Raw genomic sequence first — 26,091 nt, forward strand, 5'->3', positions numbered from 1 at the left:
ACCCCCAACAGTCATGTCCCTGGTGGCCTAGCTAACCCCCATCAGGCCTGTCCCTGGTGGACCAGTTAACCCCCATCAGGCATGTCCCTGGTAGCCTAGTTAACCCACATCAGTCATGTCCCTGGTAGCCTAGTTAACCCTCATCAGGCATGTCCCTGGTGGCCTATTTAACCCCCATCAGGCATATCCCTGATAGCCTAGTTAACCCACATCAGTCATGTCCCTGGTAGCCTAGTTAATCCCTCAGTCATGTCCCTGGTAGCCTAGTTAACCCCCCATCAGGCATGTCCCTGGTAGCCTAGTTAACCCCCCATCAGGCCTGTCCCTGGTGGCCTAGTTAACCCCCATTAGTCATGTCCCTGGTGGCCTAGTTAACCCCCAACAGTCATGTCCCTGGTGGCCTAGTTAACCCCCAACAGTCATGTCCCTGGTAGCCTAGTTAACCCCCAACAGTCATGTCCCTGGTAGCCTAGTTAACCCCCAACAGTCATGTCCCTGGTGGACCAGTTAACCCCCAACAGTCATATGCCTGGTGGACCAGTAAACACCCAACAGTCATGTCCCTGGTGGACCAGTTAACCCCCAACAGTCATGTCCCTGGTGGACCAGTTAACCCCCAACAGTCTTGTCCCTGGTGGCCTAGTTATCCCCCCCCCCCCAACAGTCATGTCCCTGGTGGACCAGTTAACCCCCAACAGTCATATGCCTGGTGGACCAGTAAACACCCAACAGTCATGTCCCTGGTGGACCAGTTAACCCCCAACAGTCTTGTCCCTAGTAGCCTAGTTATCCCCCCCCCCATCACTCATGTCCCTGGTGGACTAGTTAACCCCCATCAGTCATGTCCCTGGTAGCCTAGTTATCCCCCCCCCCATCAGTCATGTCCCTGGTAGCCTAGTTATCCCCCCCCCCATCAGTCATGTCCCTGGTAGCCTAGTTATCCCCCCCCCCCATCAGTCATGTCCCTGGTAGCCTATTTAACCCCCAAATAAAAAAAAAATAAACATCCCTCTCACCTTTCCTCCGTTCCCACGCAGTCCAGGTCCTCTTCTCTCCCAGGTCCTCTGTGCCGGTCTTCTCCTGCAGGCGGCGCGCGATGAAATGACGTCATCGCGCGCGGCCCGCAGGAGACTGAAGACACGCGCCGCTTTGGAGGAGGAAGGAGCCGACACAGACAGCACGGCAGCTGTCACAGAGGATGCTGTGTGCGCCGGCTCCTTCCTTCCTCCAGAGCAGCGCGTGTCACAGGGGAGCCGCGGGCCGCATCGGGAGGTCTCAGGGGCCGGATGCGGCCCGCGGGCCGGAGGTTCCCCACCCCTGCCCTAGAGCCTTATTCAAAATCCATAAGCAAATCAGAACCTTCGGCGTGTTCACTGTCCTAAATGTAATAATTCATCATAAATCACTTACCAGTAATGTAACGTATAGTTAACACTGGGTGAAGCGATTTCTCCAGGTCTCCATGTGCAGTTCACATATTCCTTATAGTGCCAAACACAACTCATGTTTCTCACCATAGTTCCAGGATTGCCTATAAATGATGAAAACTATGCTATGTTATGTATACATTAATACAGAGTTAATTAAACCACTGTATTATGAAAAGTAAATGCAGTGATCTACCTGACCAAACACCAATAAATTACACATATATAGATTGCAAATACATGTCAGTAAGAGGAACATAGCTATAGGCTTTCATAGAGTTCAAAGGCATTTTAATACATAACTTCCAGATACAGTGGGGAAATAAGTATTTGATACACTGTCGATTTCGTATGTAAATCGTAAAAAACAAAAAATCCAGAAAATTACATTGGATGATTGTTAAATAATAATTTGCATTTAATTGCATGAAATAAGTTTTGAACAACCAACCAGCACTCAATTTTGGCTCTCACAGACCTGTTAGTTTTTCTTTAAGAAGCTCCTCTTACTCTGCACTCATTACCTATATTAATTACACCTGTTTAAATGTGTTACCTTTAAAAATTATAATAAAAAAAACCCACCTGTCCACACACTCAATCACACTCCAACCTCACCACCATGACCAAGACCAAAGAAGTGTCTAAGGACACCAGGGACAAAACTGTAGACCAGCACAAGGCTGTGTGGGCTACAGGACCATAGAAAAGCAGCAAGGGGAGAAGGCAACAACTGTTGGTGCAACTATAAGAAAATGAAAGAAACAAAAGACGAGTGGCAACCTTACTTGGCCCGCCAGGCAATTCAGAGTTTGAATTACATCTGGCATGCCATGGCTACTATATAAGAGACTATGGGGGAGGGCTGGCTACTATATAAGAGACTATGAGGAAGGGCTGGCTATTATATGAGACTATGGGGGAGGGCTGGCTACTATATAAGAGACTGTGGGGGAGGGCTGGCCACTATTTAAGAGACTGTGGGGGAGGGCTGGCTACTATATGAGAGACTTTGGGGGAGGGCTGGCTACTATATAAGAGACTATGGGGGAGGGCTGGCTACTATATAAGAGACTATGAGGAAGGGCTGGCTATTATATGAGACTATGGGGGAGGGCTGGCTACTATATAAGAGACTGTGGGGGAGGGCTGGCTACTATATGAGAGACTGTGGGGGAGGGCTGGCTACTATATGAGAGACTGTGGGGGAGGGCTGGCTACTATTTAAGAGACTGTGGGGGAGGGCTGGCTACTATATGAGAGACTTTGGGGGAGGGCTGGCTACTATATAAGAGACTATGGGGGAGAGCTGGCTAATATATAAGAGACTTTGGGGAGGGCTGGCTACTAAATAAAGAGACTATGGTGGAGGGCTGGCTACTATATGAGACTATGGGCCAGGGCTGGCTACTATATGAAACATTTGGGGACTTGGCTACTATTTGCGCGCTATTGGGACGGCTGGCTACTATAGGAGACTACAGGGTGGGCTGGCTACTATTGAGGAGGACTGGCTACTATATAAGAGACTATGGGGAAGGGCTGGCTACTTTATAAGAGAATATGGGTAGGGCTGGCTGCTTAATGAGACTACTGGGGAGGGCACTTGGGGAGTGGACACTTGGGGGGCTGGTTAATATGTGGGGCAATTTTGGTTGGGTTGGCTACAACATGGGGCAATATTGGGGGAGTTGGCTATTACATGAGTTGGGGTTTAATCATGTCATAGCAATTTATCATGTCATTTATAATCGTGCACAGCGATGGGAGACTCAAACCACTGACAATGCCAGGACCGCCGAAATCGCGCTTCCATAATTATCAAGGTTGGCCCGCAACTTTGTCCAATTTTTCAATTTTGTCCCACTGTGTATGTGAGTTTGACACCCCTGATCTAGATGATCCAGAGGAGGCATTGGAGAAGGTCATGTGGTAAGATGAAACCAAAATAGAACTTTTTGGTAGCAACTCCATTCCTCATGTTTGGAGGAAGAAGAATGAGTACAACCCCAAAAACACAGTCCTAACTGTGAAGCATGGTGGTGGAAACATCATACTTTGCAGGTTGCTTTTTTGCAAAGGGGACAAGATGACTGTACCGTACTGCTGGGAAGATGGATGGGGCCACGTAATGCAAGATATTGGCCTACAACTTGCATCCCTCAGTAAAAGCATTGAAAATGGGTTGTGGCTCCATAGCATGGGGTGGCCTAGCCAGTCTCATGAGCCCTTAAGCCCAATAGAAAATCTTTGGAGGGAGCTGAAACTCAATGTTACCCAGCAACAGCACCGAAACCTGAAAGATCTAAAGAAGATCTGTAGAAACAGATCTGAGGAGTGGGACACAACTTGCAAACTTGGTCAAGAACTTTAGGAAACATCTGACCTCTGTAACTGCAAACAAATGTTTCTGTACCAAATATTAATTTCTGTTTTTCTATTGTATCAAATACTTATTTCATGCAATAATATGCAAATTAATTATTTAAAAATCAAACAATGTGATTTTCTGGAATCTTATAAATAGATTGTCTGTGACAGTTGATGTGTACCTTTGCTAAAAATTACACATCTCTTTATTCTTTTGTATGTTGCAAAATTGTCAGTATATCTTATACTTATTTTCCCCATTATATTTGCCGACAGATATTACCTGTGTATAAGCCATAAACCATTCCTGATGTAAATTTCAATATTCACAGCAAATTTGATCAGAACGAAGAATCACTTGGGAACATTGCAGGAGTATGAGAAACTAATAGTAAAGAGGATTTCTGACCCTTCTATAATAGCTCAGATGAGGCTATTCCCCAGCACTGCAGTAGCCCAGAGTTAGCCAGTCTTATTTACTGCCTTTGTGACTATCAGAGGGGAGAAGACATATGCAGGTGGGCATAGAGGTGGTGAATGAGAGAAGATAGGCTGGATTCACCTGGTCTTTTGCCATACTGGGGAATGTCTCCAGGGCACACACTGGCAAAATAGCAGAAAGGATTATGTTACAAAATGGACAATGCAGAAAATAAAAGCGACCAACAATCATTGTACTGATCTAAAAAACTGGAAGAGCTGGGGTCATTGCTATGTCAAGATACTTGTGCAGTATAGGCTTTAGTTATTTGTGTGCTGGCTTGCACTCTGCACCTAGATGAATGATTTGTTAATCAATAATAAAGTTATATATTTGGGTCTCATCTTACCTGTTGCCAGAGGAGATATAAAATTCTTTGGGGCACTTGTTGTATTGTCACATTCAGTGTAAACCTTTAAGGTGAGGTTTTTGTTTAAATCAATTCTAGTGTCCAGAAATAATGTATAGTACGGATGTTTATCTCTCCCTCCGGGCGACTAAAAGAGAAAAAAGTAATACAAATACTACTAAAAAATACTAAAAAATACACAGATTGTGCCTACATCGTATACAGAAAATGTAGCATGAAAACATTTGATATATAAACAATAGAAATCTTCATAGGTTAATTGAACTTTTAAACACTAAAAAAAAATAAACATTTTCAGCTACGCTGTGTGCCAATTGTATATCACTACAATTTCTGTTGTGGTAAACACTATAGTGGCCGAAAGAAGAACGAACCAGGATGTGGAGAAGTCCTAAAAGATTCAGGAAGCAGTCACCTCTGGTGGAGCGGTCAATGAAGAACCTGTGTCCCAAATACCTTTTCACGCATGGAGAAACATGATAGCGGGACCCTCCAATGACCTGCTATAGTTGTAACAAGGAACTTCTACTCACAGGAGGTCATGCTTAATGATAATTCCAAAAACCAATTCCAACAATTGGTCCTACCTAGCAGAACCAGCTACTCTTCCTCATGGTGTAAACCTATCTACAAATTCTAAAATACTAAACTGTTTCGGTGGACACCGAACCTATGACGGTACTTACAATATACCAGGGCATTTGTTCCTTGTTGATAGTGAAATCACCAGATTTACAGAGCATTTAGTTATTCTATTGTCACCAGGGTCTTATAAATAAAAGACATTCCCAGTCAAGTGATTCACCCAGTGAACTGGAAGCTCAAATAGGTTTGTTCTGCAATGAAGCAGTTTTCTACTTATTGTTTCATACTACTACTACTTATCTACAATATGTCTATGATCTTACAACCTCCTTGTTAGATGACAAAGGATTTAGTAATTTGTTTGCACAACATGGAAAGAGAAGTTGCTCAAACTGTTCAGAAATAACTTGTAGTATTAGCAAAATATTTACCAAAAATGAATTACACTATGTAAAGGTCTTCAATGGAATCAGTCACTAGTTCCATCTATACATAATTTACAGAGAACGGTTGCTCTATATGAGAGTACGCACGGGTGTACCTCAAGGTGAACCTAAATGACACATGACTCTTTCTATATCCATAGAGAGAGATCTGTCATTCAAGAACAGGAAATGCACCAATGACTTCCCAGTAGAAATCGCATAGATAATTATCATGAAATGGTACAGGAAACTAGTTACAGGTTACCTTAAAGCGACTCTGTACCCACAATCTGACCCCCCCAAACCACTTGTACCATCAGATAGCTGCTTTTAATCCAGGATCTTTCCTGGGGTCCGTTTAGCAGGTGATGCAGTTATTGCGCTAAAAAACAACTTTTAAACTTGCAGCCCTGTGTCGAATTGGCATGGTCTATAGTGTCTGTGTATAAAACTTGCACCAGCCCTCCGTCCCTCCTCTTCATCATTAGGAATGCTCCAGGCAGGTATTCTCCTATTCATCACCTGTAAGAACACTGCACAAGTGCTGGATTATTAAGGCACATGTGCAGTTTTCAGACAAGTGATGAATAGAAAAACACCTGCCCAGGGGTATTCCTAATGGTGAAGAGGGTGGGTAGGAGGGACGGAGGGGCAGTGCAAGCCTGGGCACAGACACTCTAGGCCACGCCAATCTGACACAAGGCTGCAAGTTTAAAAGTATTTTTTAGTACAATAACTGCATCACCTGCCGAACGGACCCCAGGATAGATCTTGGATTAAAAGCAGCTATGCGAAGGTACAAGAAGTTAGGAGGGGGCAGATTGTGGCTTCAGAGTCGCTTTAAAGTGAATTTACCATCAGGTACATTGCTTTAAGTTTTTTACGTGACTAGACTGGCGCCGGTGTGGGAATGCCAGTGCTGCGTCCCTTTTTTTGAACCATGGTTGAGTTTCCGCGCATGGTGCCATTTCCGCCGGCCTCCATTGTGGCTAAACCCCTCCCCCCTGTGACGCAACTCCATTGATTCTAATGGAGTGGCGTCACAGAGGGGAGCAGTTTTATCACACTGGGGAGGGTGGGCACACCTCCAGTGCTTCAGGTCTGATGGTACATTCGCTTTAAAGGCCTTGTGTGTATCTATATAAAACATGAAACGGAACTGAGCAGGAGACTCAACTTTGGCCAGTGTACACACATCTGCAACATTTTTGCCCATTACATTAAAGGGGTTGGCTTCAACTAATTTTAGAAAGACACTGTATTGTATACTGACACTGTATTGGTTATTTACTGATACATGGTGCCTTTTTTCAGTTATGCAGCTCAATCCTGCTGCTGGTCTTCCATCCTAGTGATCTGTGAAACGGAGCTCCCATCCATAGAAGGCGGACCATTGGGGGGGGGGGGAGGTGTTAGAGAAGGCAGGGTGACATAGTATAATCATAATACCATCAGCTGACATCTATGGATGGGAGCTTTGTTCCACCACACACGGGGAAGGAGGACAATATAATGGAGGTACTGTGTATCAGTAAGTAACTAAAAAAGTGTTATTATAAAAGCTACCAAAACAAGGAGTGAAAACGACAGGACCAAAAAACTAGACAAATAAATACAAAATAAATAAAAATAATAATAGTGAGCACCCTTTTTTGTCTTCTGGATTCATTGATCAAAATAAGCTCCAAAATGAGAACCAAATATTGACCAAATTACTATGTGTGAAATCTGCCTAAGGCTTTGCTGAATTTTTTATTTTCTTTGAAGCAGACCTCCAGCCAAGTGGCCATAGGCAGTTTCCAACTGATCTGTTGCCACCTACATAATTCAATCAATCAATCTGATCCTTTCACACACTTGGAATTTACCTTGCTGACGTGAAGTTCACATTATCACATTTTTTTTTCCTGTTCCGATTCCGAAGGCAAATATGTACTAGGGCAGGGTATACTAATAGAGTGATCAGACCTTTATACCAGACCTTTATACCACTGCAGTATTTTAACCCCTCCAGGACTGGACTGATTTTGGCCTTCAGGACCAGAGCCCATTTTTTAAATCCAACCTGTCTCACTTTATGCAGTTGTAGCTACGTGATGCTATAACTTTTCTGTCTCATTCTGAGAATGTTTTTTGTGACATATTGTATTGTAGGTTAGTGGTAAATTTTAGCCGATATGCAAAAAATTTTGGGGGAAAAAATTAATTTTTTTTCATTTAAAATTTTTTGCGGTCACCGAGCAGGTTTAATCATGTAATAATTTTATTGCCAGCGTCATTACGTACGCAGTGATACTAAATATGTTTAAATTTTTATCATTTTTCCAACATTTATTTTTGTTTTGGGGGCTTTGCGGATGACAAGGATGGAGCTCCTGTGCCCGTGTCATCCCTGCCATGTCCACGTCCATCTGCCGCAACGGTGTGCAGAAATGGACGTGTCGGTACGTGATTTTGCAGCAAGGGGTTAATATGACACTGTATTAAACAATAAAGTGCTCACTGTAAGGGCTCTATTACACAGGGCGATCACCGTGTGGAAAATTGTTGTATCATTTGGCTTTAAACGATACTCGTCATGTGTAATTGCAGGCAATGATCAAAAAATCGTTTGTGCGTCGTCGATAGTTGATTAAGATGTGACCCTAAAATGATTGGTAATCGTTCGCTGTAATTACACATTCCTTTGCTGTAATTTTGCATTTGTTCACTAATCATTCAGTGTAATTCCAAATTGTTCCTTCATAACTAACAATTATTGTTATGTGTAATACGGTAAGCGATTAAAGGTTAACGATAAACAATCTCATTTGTTATCATTTATCGTTAATTGCTAAAATAAGGGTCCTGTAAGGGTCAGTTAACACAGAAAGATTATCTGACAGATTATCTGCCAAAGATTTGAAGCCGAAGCCAGGAATGGATTTAAAAAGAGAAATCTTAGGCTTTCCTTTATGACCTGATCTCTATTTATAGTCTGTTTCTGGCTTTGGTTTAAAATCTTTGGCAGGTAATCTGTCAGATAATCTTTCTGTGTAAATTGACCCTAATAGTGCGTTTACACAGAGAGATTTCTCTGACAGATTTTTGAAGCCAAAGCCAGAAACAGACTATAAACAGAGAACCGTTCGTAAAGGAAAAATTGAGATTTCTCTTTTTTTTCAAATTCATTCCTGGTTTTGGCTTCAAAAATCTGTCAGATAAATCTCTCTGTGTAAATGCACCATTAGGTTCGCTTGTTTAGCAAATGATAGGCATTTAGACGAGAAGATAAATCGCTCTGAAAAGTCATTAATGTGATCGTAATTGCATTCATATATAATTTGTGAACATTCCTAATTGCGTTCATATCTATACTGTATACTGTGAACGCTAAGGGTCCATTTACACAGAAAGATTATCTGACAGATTATCTGCCAAAGCCTGAAACAGACTATAAACAGAGATCAGATCATAAAGGAAAGCCTGAGATTTCTACTATTTTAAAATCCATTCCTGGCTTTGGCTTCAAATTTTAGGCAGATAATCTGCCAGATAATCTTTCTGTGTAAATGGACCCTAAGTGTTTACACTGAAAGACTTGATAGCCATAAACAGTGATTTTGAGGACAGCTCCAAAGATGCGATCAATGACATATGAACGATTTTTCGTTCATAGTTTGATTGTTCCCGCATTTACACCAGAAGATTATTGGTTAACTTTGAGCGTTTGTATGATAATCGTCCTGGGTAAAAGGCCCTTTAAGGGGACTAACAGAATAAAAACAAAAAACACAAGAATTAAAGATTCAAAACACCCTTTTTTTTCCATGTATCATAAAAACTGTAAAAGAAAGTTATAGATTTGTAAGAGCAAAGAGCACAGTGTCTGTCTGGGAAGACGACATCACTTTCTGTAGGGTTTTTGTAACTTTACTTTTCTTACTTTTTTTCATGTTGTGGGAAATATGGCCTTTAGATTATGGCAATAGATTTATTCATGTATAGAACTACTTTATATATTTCACAATCTTGATTGCAACATGAGAACAAGAGGAAGGAATTGCTGGGATTTGCGTATTTCCTATGTTTAGTGGTTAACGTTTAGAAGATGTGTTCTATGAATGTCTAGGCTTTCATAGTACAAATAGTCAAAATTCAAAAGCTTAATATTGTTAATGCTAAAAGTTTTAAAATTAAAACAAAATCACATGTAAGAAAGATGAATGAATTACCGTATGTGAAGGAGATGTTAAAATCTCGGTTTTGTACTTTAATGAACAGTTTGTGGTTTTAGCCGTGGGCGTCCATGTCCAAAAGAGACAAAATATTCCATTCATGCCAAATGTTATGTTGGTCGGGGGAAGAAGTTGCCCTGTCATAAGAAAAATATTATTATTGATAATATTAATATAGTGAATAAAGTTTGAAAGTGCAGTCTTTGTAGTCTTGAAAATTAACATATTTAAAATGGGAACAAAAAAGAGCTATCTAAGATTTAAGCAGATAGCACAGACATGGAGATGACTTTCAGTCTCCTTGGTTTGCCATTCAAAATGAGAAATAGAAGATAATTTAAGAAAGAAAGAAATAACACAAAGTAGAAAAGCATCACTTACAATTAAGTTTTTATTTTACACCAAATCAAGTAACATCTTAAACCAGTGAGGTTTTTAAAGGCCTTTAAGTGACTCTGTACCCACAATCTGACCCCCCCCCCCCCCAAACCACTTGTACCTTTGGATAGCTGCTTTTAATCCAAGATCTGTCCTGGGGTCCGTTCGGCAGGTGATGCAGTTATTGTCCTATAAAACAACTTTTAACCCTGCAGCTCTGTGTCAAATTGGTGTGGCCTAGAGTGTATGTACCCTAGGCACCACTTCTTCTTCCCTTCTCATCATTAGGAATGCCCCAGGCAGGATTTTTCCTATTCATCACCTGTCTGAACACTGCACAAGTGCCTCAACGATCCAGGGCGAGGAGGAGGGACAGAGGGGTGTCGCTATCCTAGGGCCTGGGTACTCTAGGCCACACCAATTTGACACAGGGCTGCAAGTTTAGAAGTAGTTTTTCTTTAGAACAATAACTGCATCACCTGCCGAACGGACCCCAGGACAGACCTTGGATTAAAAGCAGCTATCTATAGGTACAAGTGGTTTTGGGGGGTCAGATTGTGGGTACAGAGTCTACTTTCTAACAAAAACAGCACCACCCCTATCTCCAGTTGTGTGTGGTATCACAATTCAGCTCCATTTCCTTAACTGAAACTAAGCTGCAAAACCCAAACAAGAATGGTGCTGTTTCTGGAAGAAAGTGGTTGTGCTTCTCTAAGCCTGAATAACCCCTTTAAGAAAGGCCAGATTTCAATTCTTATGGCTTTATGCCACTTGGACAGATTTACCTCCACCTGAAAAAAACAACTAACATTATATTGGTAATGTTCTTTCTATATCCTATTTCTAATTGCTAACAGAGACGGAACAGTGGTCAGTGATTGGTTGAACGGCTCTCACTGGCAACGGCAGCAATCGGTTTTCTCCTTTACTATCCCACATATACACATGCCTTAGCGTGTCCCACAGTCTCCCAAACACATGGTGGCAGTATTTCTGTTACATACCAACAACGCACATTAAAATCACAGTGGTGGCAGAGATACGTTTTTGACAAGCTGCAATGCACGAGTTTCCCAAGGGTTTGTAGGTAGAAGGTTAAATAAGTCCAGCAGTAAAACCTGATCCACCAAGATATTCTTGGAATCTAAGGCTGGGTTCAAACTGTGTCTTTAGGGTGCATTCACACCTACAGGATTCACAGCAGATTTGATGGTGCAGATTTGATGCTGTGTTCAGTTATTTAAATTAAATCTGCTGCGGATCTGCTCCGGATCCGCAGCAGAAAATACGTTGCGGATCCGTTAAGTGTGAACGTACCCTTAAAGTCCTTTTAACATACACATTTTATAACAAAAAAAAAACAAAAAGCAAAACAGATGCAAAAACGCAATTGTGAGCCACCCATTGGATCTGTTTTATTGACTTCCATTATTTAAAAAAAAAAAAAAAAAAAAAAAGAATCAAAACTAGTTTGTTTTCTTTAGCATACACGAAAACTCAAAAAAAAAATCAACTTTACAATCACTGTGCAGTTTTCTCTGTTACAGTGGGAGAACCTGATAATAAAAGGGCTCCACACAAGTGTTTTTCGAGCTGCTCTATTGAACTAGTATTAAAGTTTACCTGTCATGACACCCACTGCCGGATCAGTGGGAAGTTCCTCTGTTAATCCGGAAATTTGGGTCTTCCTAGATAGCAACACGCAAAGAAACTGTAATGTTAGCACATTGTGGTCTAAATGCATGTTGGTATGCAGGGAGACCCGAACTTCTAGTGAGTCTCATTCTGACTAGGTCTAATGGCCTGAAATAACAGCCATGAGACTTGTGACCTGAACTGACAGCCATGAGACTTGTGACCTGAACTGACAGCCATGGGACTTGTGACCTGAACTGACAGCCATGGGACTTGTGACCTGAACTGACAGCCATGGGACTTGTGACCTGAACTGACAGCCATGGGACTTGTGACCTGAACTGACAGCCATGGGACTTGTGACCTGAACTGACAGCCATGGGACTTGTGACCTGAACTGACAGCCATGGGACTTGTGACCTGAACTGACAGCCATGGGACTTGTGACCTGAACTGACAGCCATGGGACTTGTGACCTGAACTGACAGCCATGGGACTTGCAGTGGTAATATGGAAGCAAAAATGTGGCCATGTGGAACAAGCTTTAGGCTGTTCTCCTAAAATGTTGCTGGTAGTAAACTAAAGAATTACTTACATTGCATTACATTGCTTCACAATCCGTCATAACCAAATCATCTAAAGCCTCTTAAACATGAGCAACTTGTACATAGTTGATCAGCTGTCTGAGTGTATAAAAAGACTCCAGACAAGTGATAAAAGTAAAGGAGATAAACCACTCCACGCCTTTGTAGGGATTCCTGCAGCTCCTAAAACAAATAGTCATACAGAAGATCCTAGCAGCTCCACTTTCTATTCTTATATAGATGGTTTTCAGGGTTTGTACCTTGGAATCATAAATTAAAGATAGCATGGATAACGCCTGGAGTGCACACTATGAAGCACACATGCAAAATGTGAAACTACAGGTTTTTTATCTAAATGGTTTTATTAGTGGCATGATTCAACCTCTCTTGGAGATGACTGGGAGTCAATCATTTGCCACTCTTTATGGGTTCAGTAATGAATAAACTATGGGGGGGTGTTGTCACGTTGAGGTTGGCTTGCAATCGATTCGTTTGCATATAGTGCATGAAAGATACCAGGGATCACATCTAATCTGCTCCCTAAGGGTACAAACACACACACCGTATACGCAGCAGATATGCAGCAGATCTGCAGCAGATTTGATGGTGCAGATTTGATGCTGTTTTCAGTTATTTAGATCTAATCTGCTGCGTATTTGTTGCGTATTTGCTGCGTATCGCAGCAGTAAATACGCTGCGTATACGGTGTTTGTGTTTATACCCTGAGGCTGGGTTCACACTATGTATATTTCAGGCTGTATTTGGTCCTCATGTAAGGTCCTCATAGCAACCAAAACCAGGAGTGGATTGAAAACCCAGAAAGGATCTGTTCACACAATGTTGAAATTGAGTGGATGGCCGCCATATAACGGTAAATAACTTCCATTATTTCAATATAACAGCCGTTGTTTTAAAATAACAGCAAATATTTGCCATTAAATGACGGCCATCCACTCAATTACAACATTATGTGAACATAGCCTTTCTGTGTTTTCAATCCACTCCTTGTTTTGGTTGCTATACAGCCTCAAACATACAGCCTCAAATATACGTAGTGTGAACCCAGCCTGAGGGTGCGTTCACACATACAGGATCCGCAGCAGATTTGATATCAATGTAACTAAACACAGAACACAGAATTAAATCTGCGCCATCAAATCTGCTGCAGATCCTGTATGTGTGAACGCACCATAAAGGAGTATTTCCATCCCAACTAACACAGTTAAACTTGTAGGACACGTTAAATTAAATATTTTTACAAATACGTGCATTTAGCAAACTTAGTTTCCTTCTTCTGACGATGGGGAGAGATATTGGGAAACACTTATCAAGACCGTTGTACTCACATGCTGGTCATGAATAAAGCCCTGTCCCTATGCACCGGAATAACCAAGAGGTGTGCGGGACCTGCACCTGCCGCACGATGGAGGTGTAGATTTTTGCCATGGTTTACACCTGTTTCTAGATGTAAACTATGATAAATCAAAGGAGGAATACCTCTTTAAATTTCATGGGGTCTTCGATTTTATTATTTTCTATGAAAAGTTGCACAATCTTAATTTACTTAACGACTGGAGTAGAAATCTGAAAGGCAAACGAGTCCCACATGCACTTCACTATACACCGTGCAGAAATATGATAAAGATGGTGCAATTTATATTGGCATAAGGGAAAAAGTGCAAGCTAAATAAATAGAGTAAAAAATGTACAAATAAGAAATTCCCACATATCCTTAGTTTGGATCTAATGCTGTGTGTGTGAACAAGGGTCTATCCTCCGCTAAAAATATAATACAGATAATTAGATCCCAAAGACTGTTCTTCAATTGAGTTTACTTTTATATAAAGAAATCTTATTGTATAATAATACAAGTTTTTTAAATTTCTAATGTAACATATTCTAAGGTGTCCCAAACGCGATGACTATTGCTTACATTGTTTCACAATGCATCAGTCCAAACAATTCTTTGTAAATGAAGACAACAGAAATCCTGATCTATACTAATATAAAGTGACAAACCGCATGAGCAGGACTATAGAATGAAACTATATGCCACCATTTTATAGTGCTGCAGTATCAAAATGATAAACAGGTAATCCAGAAATGACTGTTTTCTGACACCTTAGTAATAAACAGACTAACTTTATTAGTGGGTGAGAACCACAAATTATTTTCACACAAACCTTATTTTGGTAAGCTATTGCATTAGGGACGGAACATAGATAGGGCACCTAGGACCTCCACCATGTAGGTGAACGTAGGGGCCTCCAAGAATATCTTTTGCCTGGTGGCCAGCATGGACCTTCTAAATGAGTGGCTGGGCACAGCCTGCAGGGGAGCGAGTCAGGTTAAGGGTATAAACCCACACACCGTATACACAGCAGATACGCAACAAATACGCAGCAGATTTGTTGGTACAGATTTGATGCTATGTTCAGTTATTTAGATCTAATCTGCTGCGTATTTGCTGCGTGTTTGCTGCGTATCGCAGCAGTAAATACGCTGCTTATACGGTGTGTGGGTTTATACCCTAAGTGTTTTTAGAAGTTGAGGGAAGTGTTTTTAGAAAAAAAAACTGAAGGACACAGTGAAAGGTTAGTTGGGAGAAAGATCAGAAACAACAAGAGAAAATGTTACTTTACTGAAAGAGTAGAAGATGCTTCCTGCAGATGTGGTAGGTAAATCTACACTAAATGAATGTTAGAATATATCTATCCTAAGACAATAAGAAGGGAAATACTAAAAGGTGGTAGATGGACCAAGTGGTGTAATGGTACTTTTACACGGAGCGATAATTTGCCCGATCGTACGATTAACGATTGCGAGTGAATGATGTGTTTTTCATAATGATCAGCGTTTAGACGAAATGATATATCGTACGGAAAAATAGTTTTGTGATCGTTTAAGCCTATCTCACACATAGCTTAAATCGGTGAAAGACTGTTTACACGGAACGATCTGCAAATTTTTTGCGAACGACCACTGATGATTTGAGAACTTGTTGAAAGATCAAAATGAACGATTGCTCGCTTGTCGCTTGATCGTTCGCTGTGTTTACACAGAACGATTACCGCTCAAATGTGATCGTTATCGTGCAAATTCGAACGATAATCGTTCCGTGTAAAACCACCATTAGAGTATCTGTGTCCAGGCTTGCACTGCCTCTCCGTCCCTCCTCGGTCCTCGGTAACGATCCAACACATTTGCAGTGTTCTTACAGGTTATGAACAGGAGAATACCTGCCTGGGGCATTCCTTATGATAAAGAGGGCAGGGAGGAGGGACGGAGGGGCAAGTCTAATGCACAGACACTAGACCACACAAATTTGGCATAGGGCTGCAAGTTTAAAAGTTGTTCTTACAAAGATCTTAAAAAATGAAATAACGGTGCCATTCCTTAGTAAAGATGATTTTACAATGTTATAGACAATTTAGACAAAGAATAACCAGCGTCTTGCATGCAATGTCCTAAGTGCTTCGTGTGACATTCTACAAGCGATCTCATGTGTGATCTCATGTGCAGTTAAGTAGGCCACAATAAGTGGGGATGGAAATCAGCCAAAAAGAGAATTATCAGCTTAGAGTATAATATTTCCTTATTTTTAAAAGTATAGAGGCTTAACTGTGTGATGTACGAGAGAAATAACAAAAATTCTAATCAAACAATAAAAAAATACAGATTATGGCCATGTTCACACAACGATTTTCAATGGCTGTTATTTGATGATCATACCGTTGTTTATCATATTTTGGCAGCGGTCATTACAAAGATGGCCGTTGGTACATTATTCAAGTTTAGGTTCAACTAGGCCGCTTTTTAATACCAATAATGTTGGGTGTGGTTATTTTAAAGAGCTATTTAATTATGTGTAAATTATGGTGATAAAAAAAAAAAAATCTGTGTGAACAATGTAAAATAACGGCCACAAATTAACAACACAGACATTAATTTGACTGCCACTGCGAACAGCAGCCGTTATTTTATTCACTATGTGAACTAACGGCTGCGGTTTCAATAGTATACCTCCCCCGTTCCAGCACCGGATCGCGCCGCCCGGTAATCCTGTCCCGCGGCCGCTTCCTGGTCAGAGCTGCTGCATGAGACGTGACCAATCAGCGGCCATAGCGGAGTCCCGCCTTGGGACTCCAGAGTCCCGCCTCGGAGCTGAATGGCAGGGCTGCCTTGAGACGTCACGTCTCATGCGGCAGCTCTGACCAGGAAAAGGCCGTGGGACGGGATTACCGGGCGGCGGAATCAGGGCACCAGCGCTAGAACGGGGGAGGTAAGTGACCTCGTGCTTCAATTTCGACCCCCTCCCCGGCGATCCTCCAAAATACCCCCCGGCCCGGAGTACTCATTTAAGTGGCCCTATAAGTCAATGTAATGACAGCTGTCTGTGGATGGATGCCTAGCCTTGTTTTTTTCCCTTGTCATTACATTGACTTATAGGGCCACTAAATATGGTGATATTCTATGCAGAAAACACAGGGAAGCAACATTGCACATTAATTACACTAAACTACATGGCAAAAGATAGCAAAATTCAAGGGTTGCAATGTATGCCTTTTTTCCAGTTATAAACAGTAGACAAGTACAGCTCTGACAAGTCTATGGTGGCACACTTCCTATAGTAATTGAACAAAAGATTTTATGACATGCAGTCATGCAAGATGTAATAACCCTGCAAGCAACACAGAAACTAACACAACTCAAAAAATATGGTGTGGACATTACTTCCTGGCTATAAACACACCATTTATATGTGTGTATCTGGATACATTTCCGGACCTATAGGCTTCTATTGGCCACAGACACCTTTCATGTATATCCGGAACTGATTTCTGGATACTCTCATTCCAGGCAAAAATAGGACATGTCCTATAATGTACGGACCAATTTCCAGGACAAATCCTGAAGGGTGTCTGCGCCTAATAGAACCCTATAGATCTGAAAATCTGTCTTATGTGTACAGGAGGCCACTGAGAAACATTTACTAAAACTCTCTGAGGACCCTTTTACATTGGGTACTTATTGGCATCAGGCTGATCTGCTGAGGAACAAAAAACTGCTTGTTTACCATGTCAACTCATAGACAATGTAAACCTATATGGTCTACCAATGAGGCAGACTTATCAATATGGATTATACTTTTGATAAATCGGGTGTAAGTTAAGGCCCAGTTTAGACCAGCTACTAGTTGGCTTAAATATAGGCATCTTAAGGGCCCTATTACATGGGACGATTATCGTGTGAAAAATCGTTATATCGTTCGAATTTAACCGACAATGTGTAATTGCAGGCAACGATCGAAAAATCGTTTGTATGTCGATCGTTGATTTAGATCTGAACCTAAAATTATCGTTAATTGTTCGCTGTAATTCCACATTTGTTCGCTCTAGTTTCGCACTTTTTCACTAATCGTTCAGTGTAATAGCACATTGCCCTTTGTTTTCCTGAGATCAGAAGGAATAAACGATCGCAATAACGATCGTATCTAAAGATTATCGTTCTGTGTAATATGGTGAACGATTTCAGGTTAACGATAAACAATCTTGCTTGCGATCGTTTATAGTTCGTCATTAAAAATCACTTCTTGTAATAGGACACTTACTCTGGCGCCATTTTCTCTTGGCACTAATAACCTTCCCCACTTCAGCACTGGTGCCGGTATCCTGCAGCTCTGGTGCCAGCCGCTTCTTGAGTGGGGACCTGGGAAGTGACATGTTAGGCCTGCTCAGCCAGTCAGCAGCTGAGGCGGGACCCCACTATAGCTGCTGACTGGATTAGAGGGCCTGGCACATCATGTCTCTGGATCATATAATATGCACTTGGTACTGCAGCCAGCAACAGCAAACAAGACTTATATTGGCCATGCACATACAACTGCCTTTGGCTGAACAATCATTTAGCTACCCCACTCAATCCCTCGTTTATGTGTCCTAGGAGACACCTCGGTGGCTTATTTCCCATAGAAAAAAAGGGTTGGGTTATAACATGCCTTATAACCTCCACCCTCACCCCAGCATCAGTGGGTTCAGCAAACGTGCATGTGGGACCTTTAGCATTACAGGGGCTTGGGGGGGAAAACGTCTGGAGACATCTGCCCCAAAAAGGCCTAGGCCAAACACTTATAATTTATTCCAAAGGAGTGTTTCCCTATACAGAACTTTCATGATGCTGAAATATATTGTAGGATGCCTGTAATGTAAATGAAGGGTTCGTGAACGTTGCACTTCTAGTTCAGATGAAAAGAAAAGAAATTTCTTTATTTGTCTATGGACTAAGCTTCAAAATAAAAGGTGGAATAAAAAAATCAATGTTACTTAGATGTGAAGATAACATACGCTCAGTCCACAGACCATTTCCAATGTGGAATGTGGATGTTGAAACAAGAATTTTAAGGAAACAAGAAATTGGTGCCAAGGTCTCCACAATGTCAACACAAACTATAAAAAACAATGATTAAAGAAAAATGATAAGATAACTGATACAGATAGGGTAAGTCATTATATATATATAAAAGTAAGATGTAGTAGCAAGAAGCCGTAAATCACATAAATACATAGAAGACCCTCACCTGGGGGAACATTTATTTAAGGGGTATTGTGGCGTTCAACTTTATTCACTAAATAACACACATTACAAAGTTATACAACTTTGTAATGTGTGTTATTTAGGTGAATGGCCCCCTCCCCCGTGTTCCCCCCACCCCGGAAGTGTGGTGCATTATACTCACCGACCCCAGGAACATGGGGAAGGGGGCCATTCACTTAAATAACACACATTACAAAAGTCATATAACTTTGTAATGTGTGTTATTTAGTGAATAAATATTAATGTCACTACCCCTTTAAGGCTGCCGTTTTTTTGCGCTGGGCTAATAAATGTTCCTGCAGTTCCGAGACTGTGAGGATTTATGTAGGAGTTATAATGGCCGAGGAAGATTATTGCGTGTCAAAAATAGTGTAACTTGATATCACTATATACACAGAACACAAAGTGAAAACCAGAGAACAAAAAAAAAAAAAACACGGGGGGGAAAAAATTATGAAAATAGAAACGTACTGCATAATGCAACTACATGTGTATTTCTGCACTTATAGATATAATACTATGCAAACACAAAGCTTTTACTTGTCACAGAGGTGAGTTAAAGGTTTTCATCAATTGGGGTCCCAGTGTTCAGACCCCCATGGATTGCTAGGCTGAGACGAGATGTGCTCAGTTGCACACCTCTCTCCCAATTTTACTGCAGGAGTTGGGTTCCATACACTCATTAGAAACTCCTGCAGCGAGATGGGGGAGGAGCTAACGGGGGGGGGGAACTAACATAAATCTGGAGTTCGCCTTTGACAGCATTGTAAGCAGAGCTGTGGTGTAGGATTCGGAGCTAGTTTTGGTTGGATATATCGAGTCCAGCTTTAAAAAAATATTTTAAAGTGGTGGTGGGATCATGGTAATAAGGTCCTATGATACCCATCCCTGTGCAGTCACCACTCGTGGTCCCCTGCCAGGCTACCGATTCTGTGATGTCACTGCCCCACTGAGCCAATCAGTGAGTGAGGCGGGACACAGCTGCAGTCACTGACGTGAATGAACGTGCAGGCGGGCAGATTCCACAAAGGATTTTACGTCACATTTCCGAAGTGTGCACGTACAATAAAATGTTGATGTCACGACCCAACTCCCAGAGCTCTGCGGGCTGTGGCTGCTGGAGAGGATGATGGCAGGGGGACACTGAGGGACACAGGGCACTGGAGGGACACTGAGCATCCCTCGGCTATCATCCTCTCCCACAGCCACAGCCCGCACAGCTCTGGGAGTCGGGTCGTGACATCACCATGTTATCCAGGAAGTTAAAGCGTAACTGTCATTTCAGGGTCATTTTTCTGAAAACATTAAATATCAACAGTTCAAGCGATTTTAAGAAACTCTGTAATAGGTTTTATGTACTAAAAGAGTTTCCTTCTGTAGTGAAAAAGCAATCTCCCAGCCTCCCCCCCTCACATCAAATGAAGCAGGATTTCTGTCTCCATTATGTGGCTATGGAGAGGGGAGGGGCTGTTAGGAGTGACTGAGCACGGAGCAGTCCTGCACAGCACAACACCCTGCAATCTTCTCTCAGTAAGTTCATAGATAAGCACTGACCTTTCTGACACCTGATTTTAGCGTTTTAGGTGCCCAGAGAGTCTACAAACAGCTGACCTTCATGTCACCTCTTCCTGCTCCCTCATCTCCCTCGGCCCCTCCCCCCTTCATAGGCTTACAATGGAGAGAGCAGAGCCCGTCTTCACTGGCTTCTCTGTAATGAAGACGTGTTTGCCTGATAATGCACAGATAAGAAGTCAGGGGGGGAGGCTGGGAGATTGCTTCTTGAGTACAGAAGGAGGCTTTTTTGGCTGATGAAACCTATTACAGAGTTTCTTAAAATCGCTTATACTACTGATTTATGCAATAAAAAAAAACATGACAGTTACTCTTTAGGCCTTGATGCAGTAGTAAGTGCAGGGGAAAAAAAGCACTTTATAAGCATTTCCCATAATAAGTGTATATTGGTGATTTGTATAACTTTTGGGGGGTAAAACAATACTTTAATAAAAAAATTTGCCGAACTTGTCCTTTAACTATACACCCTCGCACCAAGTACTATGGTAGATTACCTACACTATCCACTGTCTAACATTGATTTAGTTTTTGTCATGTAACAACTTTTTTTGTCTATTGAGTCTGAATCTGTGGTGTATTACTGTATATTGACCTTTTACCTAACACTGCATTATGCTCTTCTTATTAACTCTTATATTAGCGGTCTCTGCTCTCTAAGGATTTCCACAGACACTACTATGTCTGACAACTGAGGCGGAACGGCTCCAGGCAGGTGACTAACATACATTGCAAAGTTATATAAATTTGTAATGTGTGTTAGTTAAGGGGGAAAAAAACGCCGGAGTTGCCCTTTAAGGACAGAGCCAATTTCCATTTTTTGCGCTTTCTTTTTTCCTCCTTGTGCTTAAAAGGCCATAGGACTTTTTTCACCTACAAACCCACATGAGCCCTTATTTTTTTGTGCCATTAATTGTACTTTGCAATGACAGGCTGAATTTTCGGATAAAGTACACTGCAACACCAGAAAAAAATTAAATGTGTGATGAAATTGAAAAAAAAAAAAAAAACCATATGTAACTTGCATAAGTTTTATTTTATTTGATGCCTTTTAAAAAATTAAAACCTTTTTTTTTTTTTTTTTTTAAATATATGTTCCTTAAAATCGCTCTATTACCATGCTAATAGTGCTTCTATCCTATGGGGCTGTGTGAGGTGTAATTTTATGCGACATGATGTGTTCTTTCTATTGGTACCTTGATTGCACATATGTGACTTTTTGATCGCTTTTTATTACAATTTTTTTGGATTTGATGCGACCAAAAATGCGCAATTTTACACTTTGGAATTTTTTTGCACTTGCGACGTTTACCGTGAGAGATCACTAATTAAATAAATTAATAGTTTGGGCAATTACGCATGCGGCAATTTCAAATATGTTTATTTATTTTTATCTATAAAATGGGGAAAGGGGGGGTGATTCAACTTTTTATAAGGGGAGAGGTATTTTTATAAAAATTTTTTTTTTTTTTACACACATACTAGAAGTCCCCCTGGGGTAAGGGTTATTACCCCTGGGAGATTTCTAGTATGACTGCTCTGATCTCTCATTGAGATCTATGCAGTATAGATATACTGAATAGATCCATGAGATCAGTGTTCGGCTGCTGCAGCTGAAAGCACTAGGATGCTGAGCCGGGATCAGCGCCACTACGGCGCAGACCCTGGCCCGGACAAGATGCAAGGATCGCTCCTCCGTGATCGGCAATCCATTTAGATGCAGCAGACCATTATAATAGAGCACCGATCTGATGGATATACACAGCATTGATCTCAATGGGAGATAATTACTGTATGTGAAAATAAAATAAAGTGTTTTTATTAATAAATAACGCCCTCCCTTAAAGGGGTAGTGCGGCGCTAAGAAATTATTCACAATAATGACGTGGCAAAGGGGGTCCGGCATCAGGGACGGCTGCAGCGATTCGCCCGGCCTCCTGAAGATTATGTCGTTGACAGAAGATCGGGGACGGGGGACGACGCGTGTCAGGTATGTATGGTACACTACACTTCCGGGTACACGTGCGGGGGTGGGGGAACACGGGGAAGGGGGCGATTCACATACATAACATACATTACAAAGTTGTATAACTTTGTAATGTGTGTTATTTTGTGAATAATTTCTTAGCGCCGCACTACCCCTTTAATAAAAGTTTGAATCATCCCCTTTTCCCATTTTATAACTAAAAATAAATAAATAAATAAAAACATATTTGGTATCACCACGTGCGTAATCGCCCGAACTATTAAATGATTACATTCCTGATCTCGCACAGTAAACAGCGTAAGCGCAAAAACCCGCCAAATTGCAAAATTGCACATTTTTCTTTACATTAAATCTAGAAAAAATGTAATAAAAAGTGATCAAAAAGTCACATATACGCAAACAAGGTACAAAAAGAAAGAATAGATCGCGGCGCAAAAAATTACACCTCATACCGCCCCATACACCAAACAATAAAAGCGTTATAAGGATGGGAATAGAGCGATTTTAAACACATTTAGTTTTCTTTAAAAGGTTTACATGTTTTACAAGCCATTAAATAATATAAAAGTTACATATCGTTGTAATCGTACTGACTTAAGGAACATAGATAACAAGTCAGTTTTACCTTAGGGTGAAAGACGTAGATACGAAACCCCTAAAAAAAAGGAATTGCATCTTTTTTTCAAATTTCACTACACATTTTTCTGCTTTTGCAGCATATTTTATAGAAAAATTAAGTCTGTATTTGCAGAGCATAATTGGTGCCGCAAAAATTAGGGCTCATGTGGGTCTGTAGGGGGAAATATGCAAGTGCAGTGGCCTTTTAAACACGAGGAGGAAAAAACAAAAGCGCAAAAATGACAACTGGCTCCGTCCTTAAGGGGTTAAAAAATCTCAAGTCTTCCCATACTTATTAGCTACTATATGTCCTGCAGGAAATGTTTTTATTTTCAGTCTGACACAGTGCTCTCTGTTGACACCTCTGGCCGAGACAGGAACTGTTCAGAACAGGAGAGGTTTCCTATGGGGATTCATAAAAAACCAAGACAGAGATGTCAGCAGAGAGCACTGTGTCAGACTGAAAATAAAACTTTTCCTGCATGACATACAGTAGCTAATAAGTACTGGAAGGCTTGAGATTTTTAATAGATAAATTACAAATCTATGTAACTTTCTGACACCAGTTGATTTGAAAGAAAAAGATTTTCGCTGGACAATCCCTTTAACCAAGCATATTGGTGGAGATTTATGAAACATGGTGTAAAGTGAAACTGGCTCAGTTGCCCCTAGCAACCAATCAGATTCCACTTTTCATTTTCCAAAGAGTCTGTGAGGAATGTAAGGTGGAATCTGATTGGTTGCTAGGGGAAACTGAGCCAGTTTCACTTTACACCAGTGTGATAAATCTCCCCCTGTGTTCCACCAAAACACCAGTCAGCTTGTTGACTGTTTCCCAATAACAACTTACAAAACTGTGACTGCAGCTCAGGCAAACATAGCACAGCGTGCAGCACTATTTGAACTGTGAAGATGCCAGACCTCATAATGTAAACCAAACAGACCCCCATTAAAGCTAATGGTGTGTGTCAGATGCCATCAGTGTCTGGCTTGCAGAGGATAGGAACATAACATAGGAGTGAGCCAAGTCTAAGGGGTCATTCACACCTCCGTAGAATTCCGTCCATACACGGACAATGTTCTGCAGACTGGACCTGGGTCCTCCCAGCATGATTAATTGTAACGTTGGGAGCTCCTAAACTGTTTAAAAGTTCGCTGTAGTGTACTGACACAGCTGCACTGTACAAGATGTAAGATACAATGCATTTAAGACTTTGCTACAGTTCATATAGATTCTATCTACTGTCCAGGAAACAATACCTGGGAATTTCCATGAATAACACAGATCTAGGCTGAAGCATACTGTAGTAGACATAGACATGACTCAGCGCAGAAGCCGTACCACATACATCTCATGCATCTCTCTGCACAGTCACTGGTCAGGGAACTGTGCTGTCCGGAGAGGAAAAACCACATGACATGACGGCTGAGAACTACAGTGATGTTTCTCTCACTTCGCCGTCATATATGTGTGTGTGTGTGCGTGTATACCTATACATATGCAAATAGTACTGATATACTTGTATGTTTATAAGTGTGTATCTACAGTACCTATACGTGTGTGTGTGTGTGTATATATATATATATATATATATATATATATATATATATATATGTGTGTGCGTGCGTGTATACTTATACATATGCATATGTAAATAGTACTGATATACTTATATGTTTATAAGTGTGTATCTACAGTACCTATACATGTGTGTGTGTGTGTGTATATATATATATATATATATATATATATATATATATATATATATATATATACACATATACATACAGTATATATGTGTGTGTGTGACACAGACGGAAAAAAACAGTGTGAACCCAGCCATGTGTGTTGGCAATACCAGATGCAACAAATCCAGCTTATTGCATACAGCCTTCCCATTCAGGCCAATACCAGATTGTTAGACATATATGTGTGTGTCTGAATATATATGTATCTATGAATGTACAGTATGTATGTATGAGTGCATTAGTGTACACATGTACTGTATGTGCACTTACACATATGTAAAAAAGGGTGAATGTATACAAGTATATATCAGAGTATTTGTATACATATGGTAGTGAATTTAATACTAATATATATATATATATATCAGTATGTATGTATCCCTTAATAATGCATATACATGGAGAGATAAGAGTGTATTTACCTCTAGGTGTATGTAGTAAGATGTGTCTATGTATACAGGGATCTTCATTGCTTCCAATGTGTAAAAATTGGATACAGAAAGTAAATGAGAACATTTACTGACTTTCTATAACCTGACATCTTCCTATACTCTTCTTGTGTACCTGCTATATGTATCCAGCATTGTGCCCCTATATACCTTTCCTTCTGTATCAATATACACAGTGGTCCTATATATGTATCCAGCATTGTGCCCCTATATACCTGTCCCTCTATCCCCATACACTGTGGTCCTATTTATGTATCCAGCATTGTATCCTCCTCTATCACCATACACTGTGGTCCTATATATGTATACAGCACTGTGCCCCTATATACCTGCCCCTCTATCCCCATACACTGTGGTCCTATATGTGTATCCAGCATTGTACCCTCCTCTATCCCCATACACTGTGGTCCTATATATGTATACAGCACTGTGCCCCTATATACCTGTCCCTCTGTATCCCCATACACTGTGGTCCTTTATATGTATCCAGCATTGTACCCCCCTCTAACCCCATACACTGTGGTCCTTTATATGTATCCAGCATTGTACCCCCCTCTATCAGCATACACTGTGGTCCTTTATATGTATCCAGCATTGTACCCCCCTCTAACCCCATACACTGTGGTCCTTTATATGTATCCAGCATTGTACCC

General features: G+C 41.0%; 1 protein-coding gene across 1 annotated transcript in view; it reads right to left on the reverse strand.

Moving 5' to 3' along the window:
- Positions 1–26,091, reverse strand: part of LOC138765988 (interleukin-13 receptor subunit alpha-1-like) — a 52,973-nt gene that overhangs the window by 24,797 nt on the left and 2,085 nt on the right. Inside the window, exons 2-4 of the mRNA XM_069943230.1 lie at positions 9,873–10,012; positions 4,628–4,775; positions 1,411–1,531 (exon numbers count right to left, since the gene is read on the reverse strand). Of these exons, the coding sequence (XP_069799331.1) occupies positions 1,411–1,531; positions 4,628–4,775; positions 9,873–10,012 (409 nt within the window). The remainder of the gene's footprint in view (positions 1–1,410; positions 1,532–4,627; positions 4,776–9,872; positions 10,013–26,091) is intronic.

Source organism: Dendropsophus ebraccatus, chromosome 10, assembly GCF_027789765.1.
Source record: "Dendropsophus ebraccatus isolate aDenEbr1 chromosome 10, aDenEbr1.pat, whole genome shotgun sequence".
Lineage (NCBI taxonomy): Eukaryota > Metazoa > Chordata > Amphibia > Anura > Hylidae > Dendropsophus > Dendropsophus ebraccatus.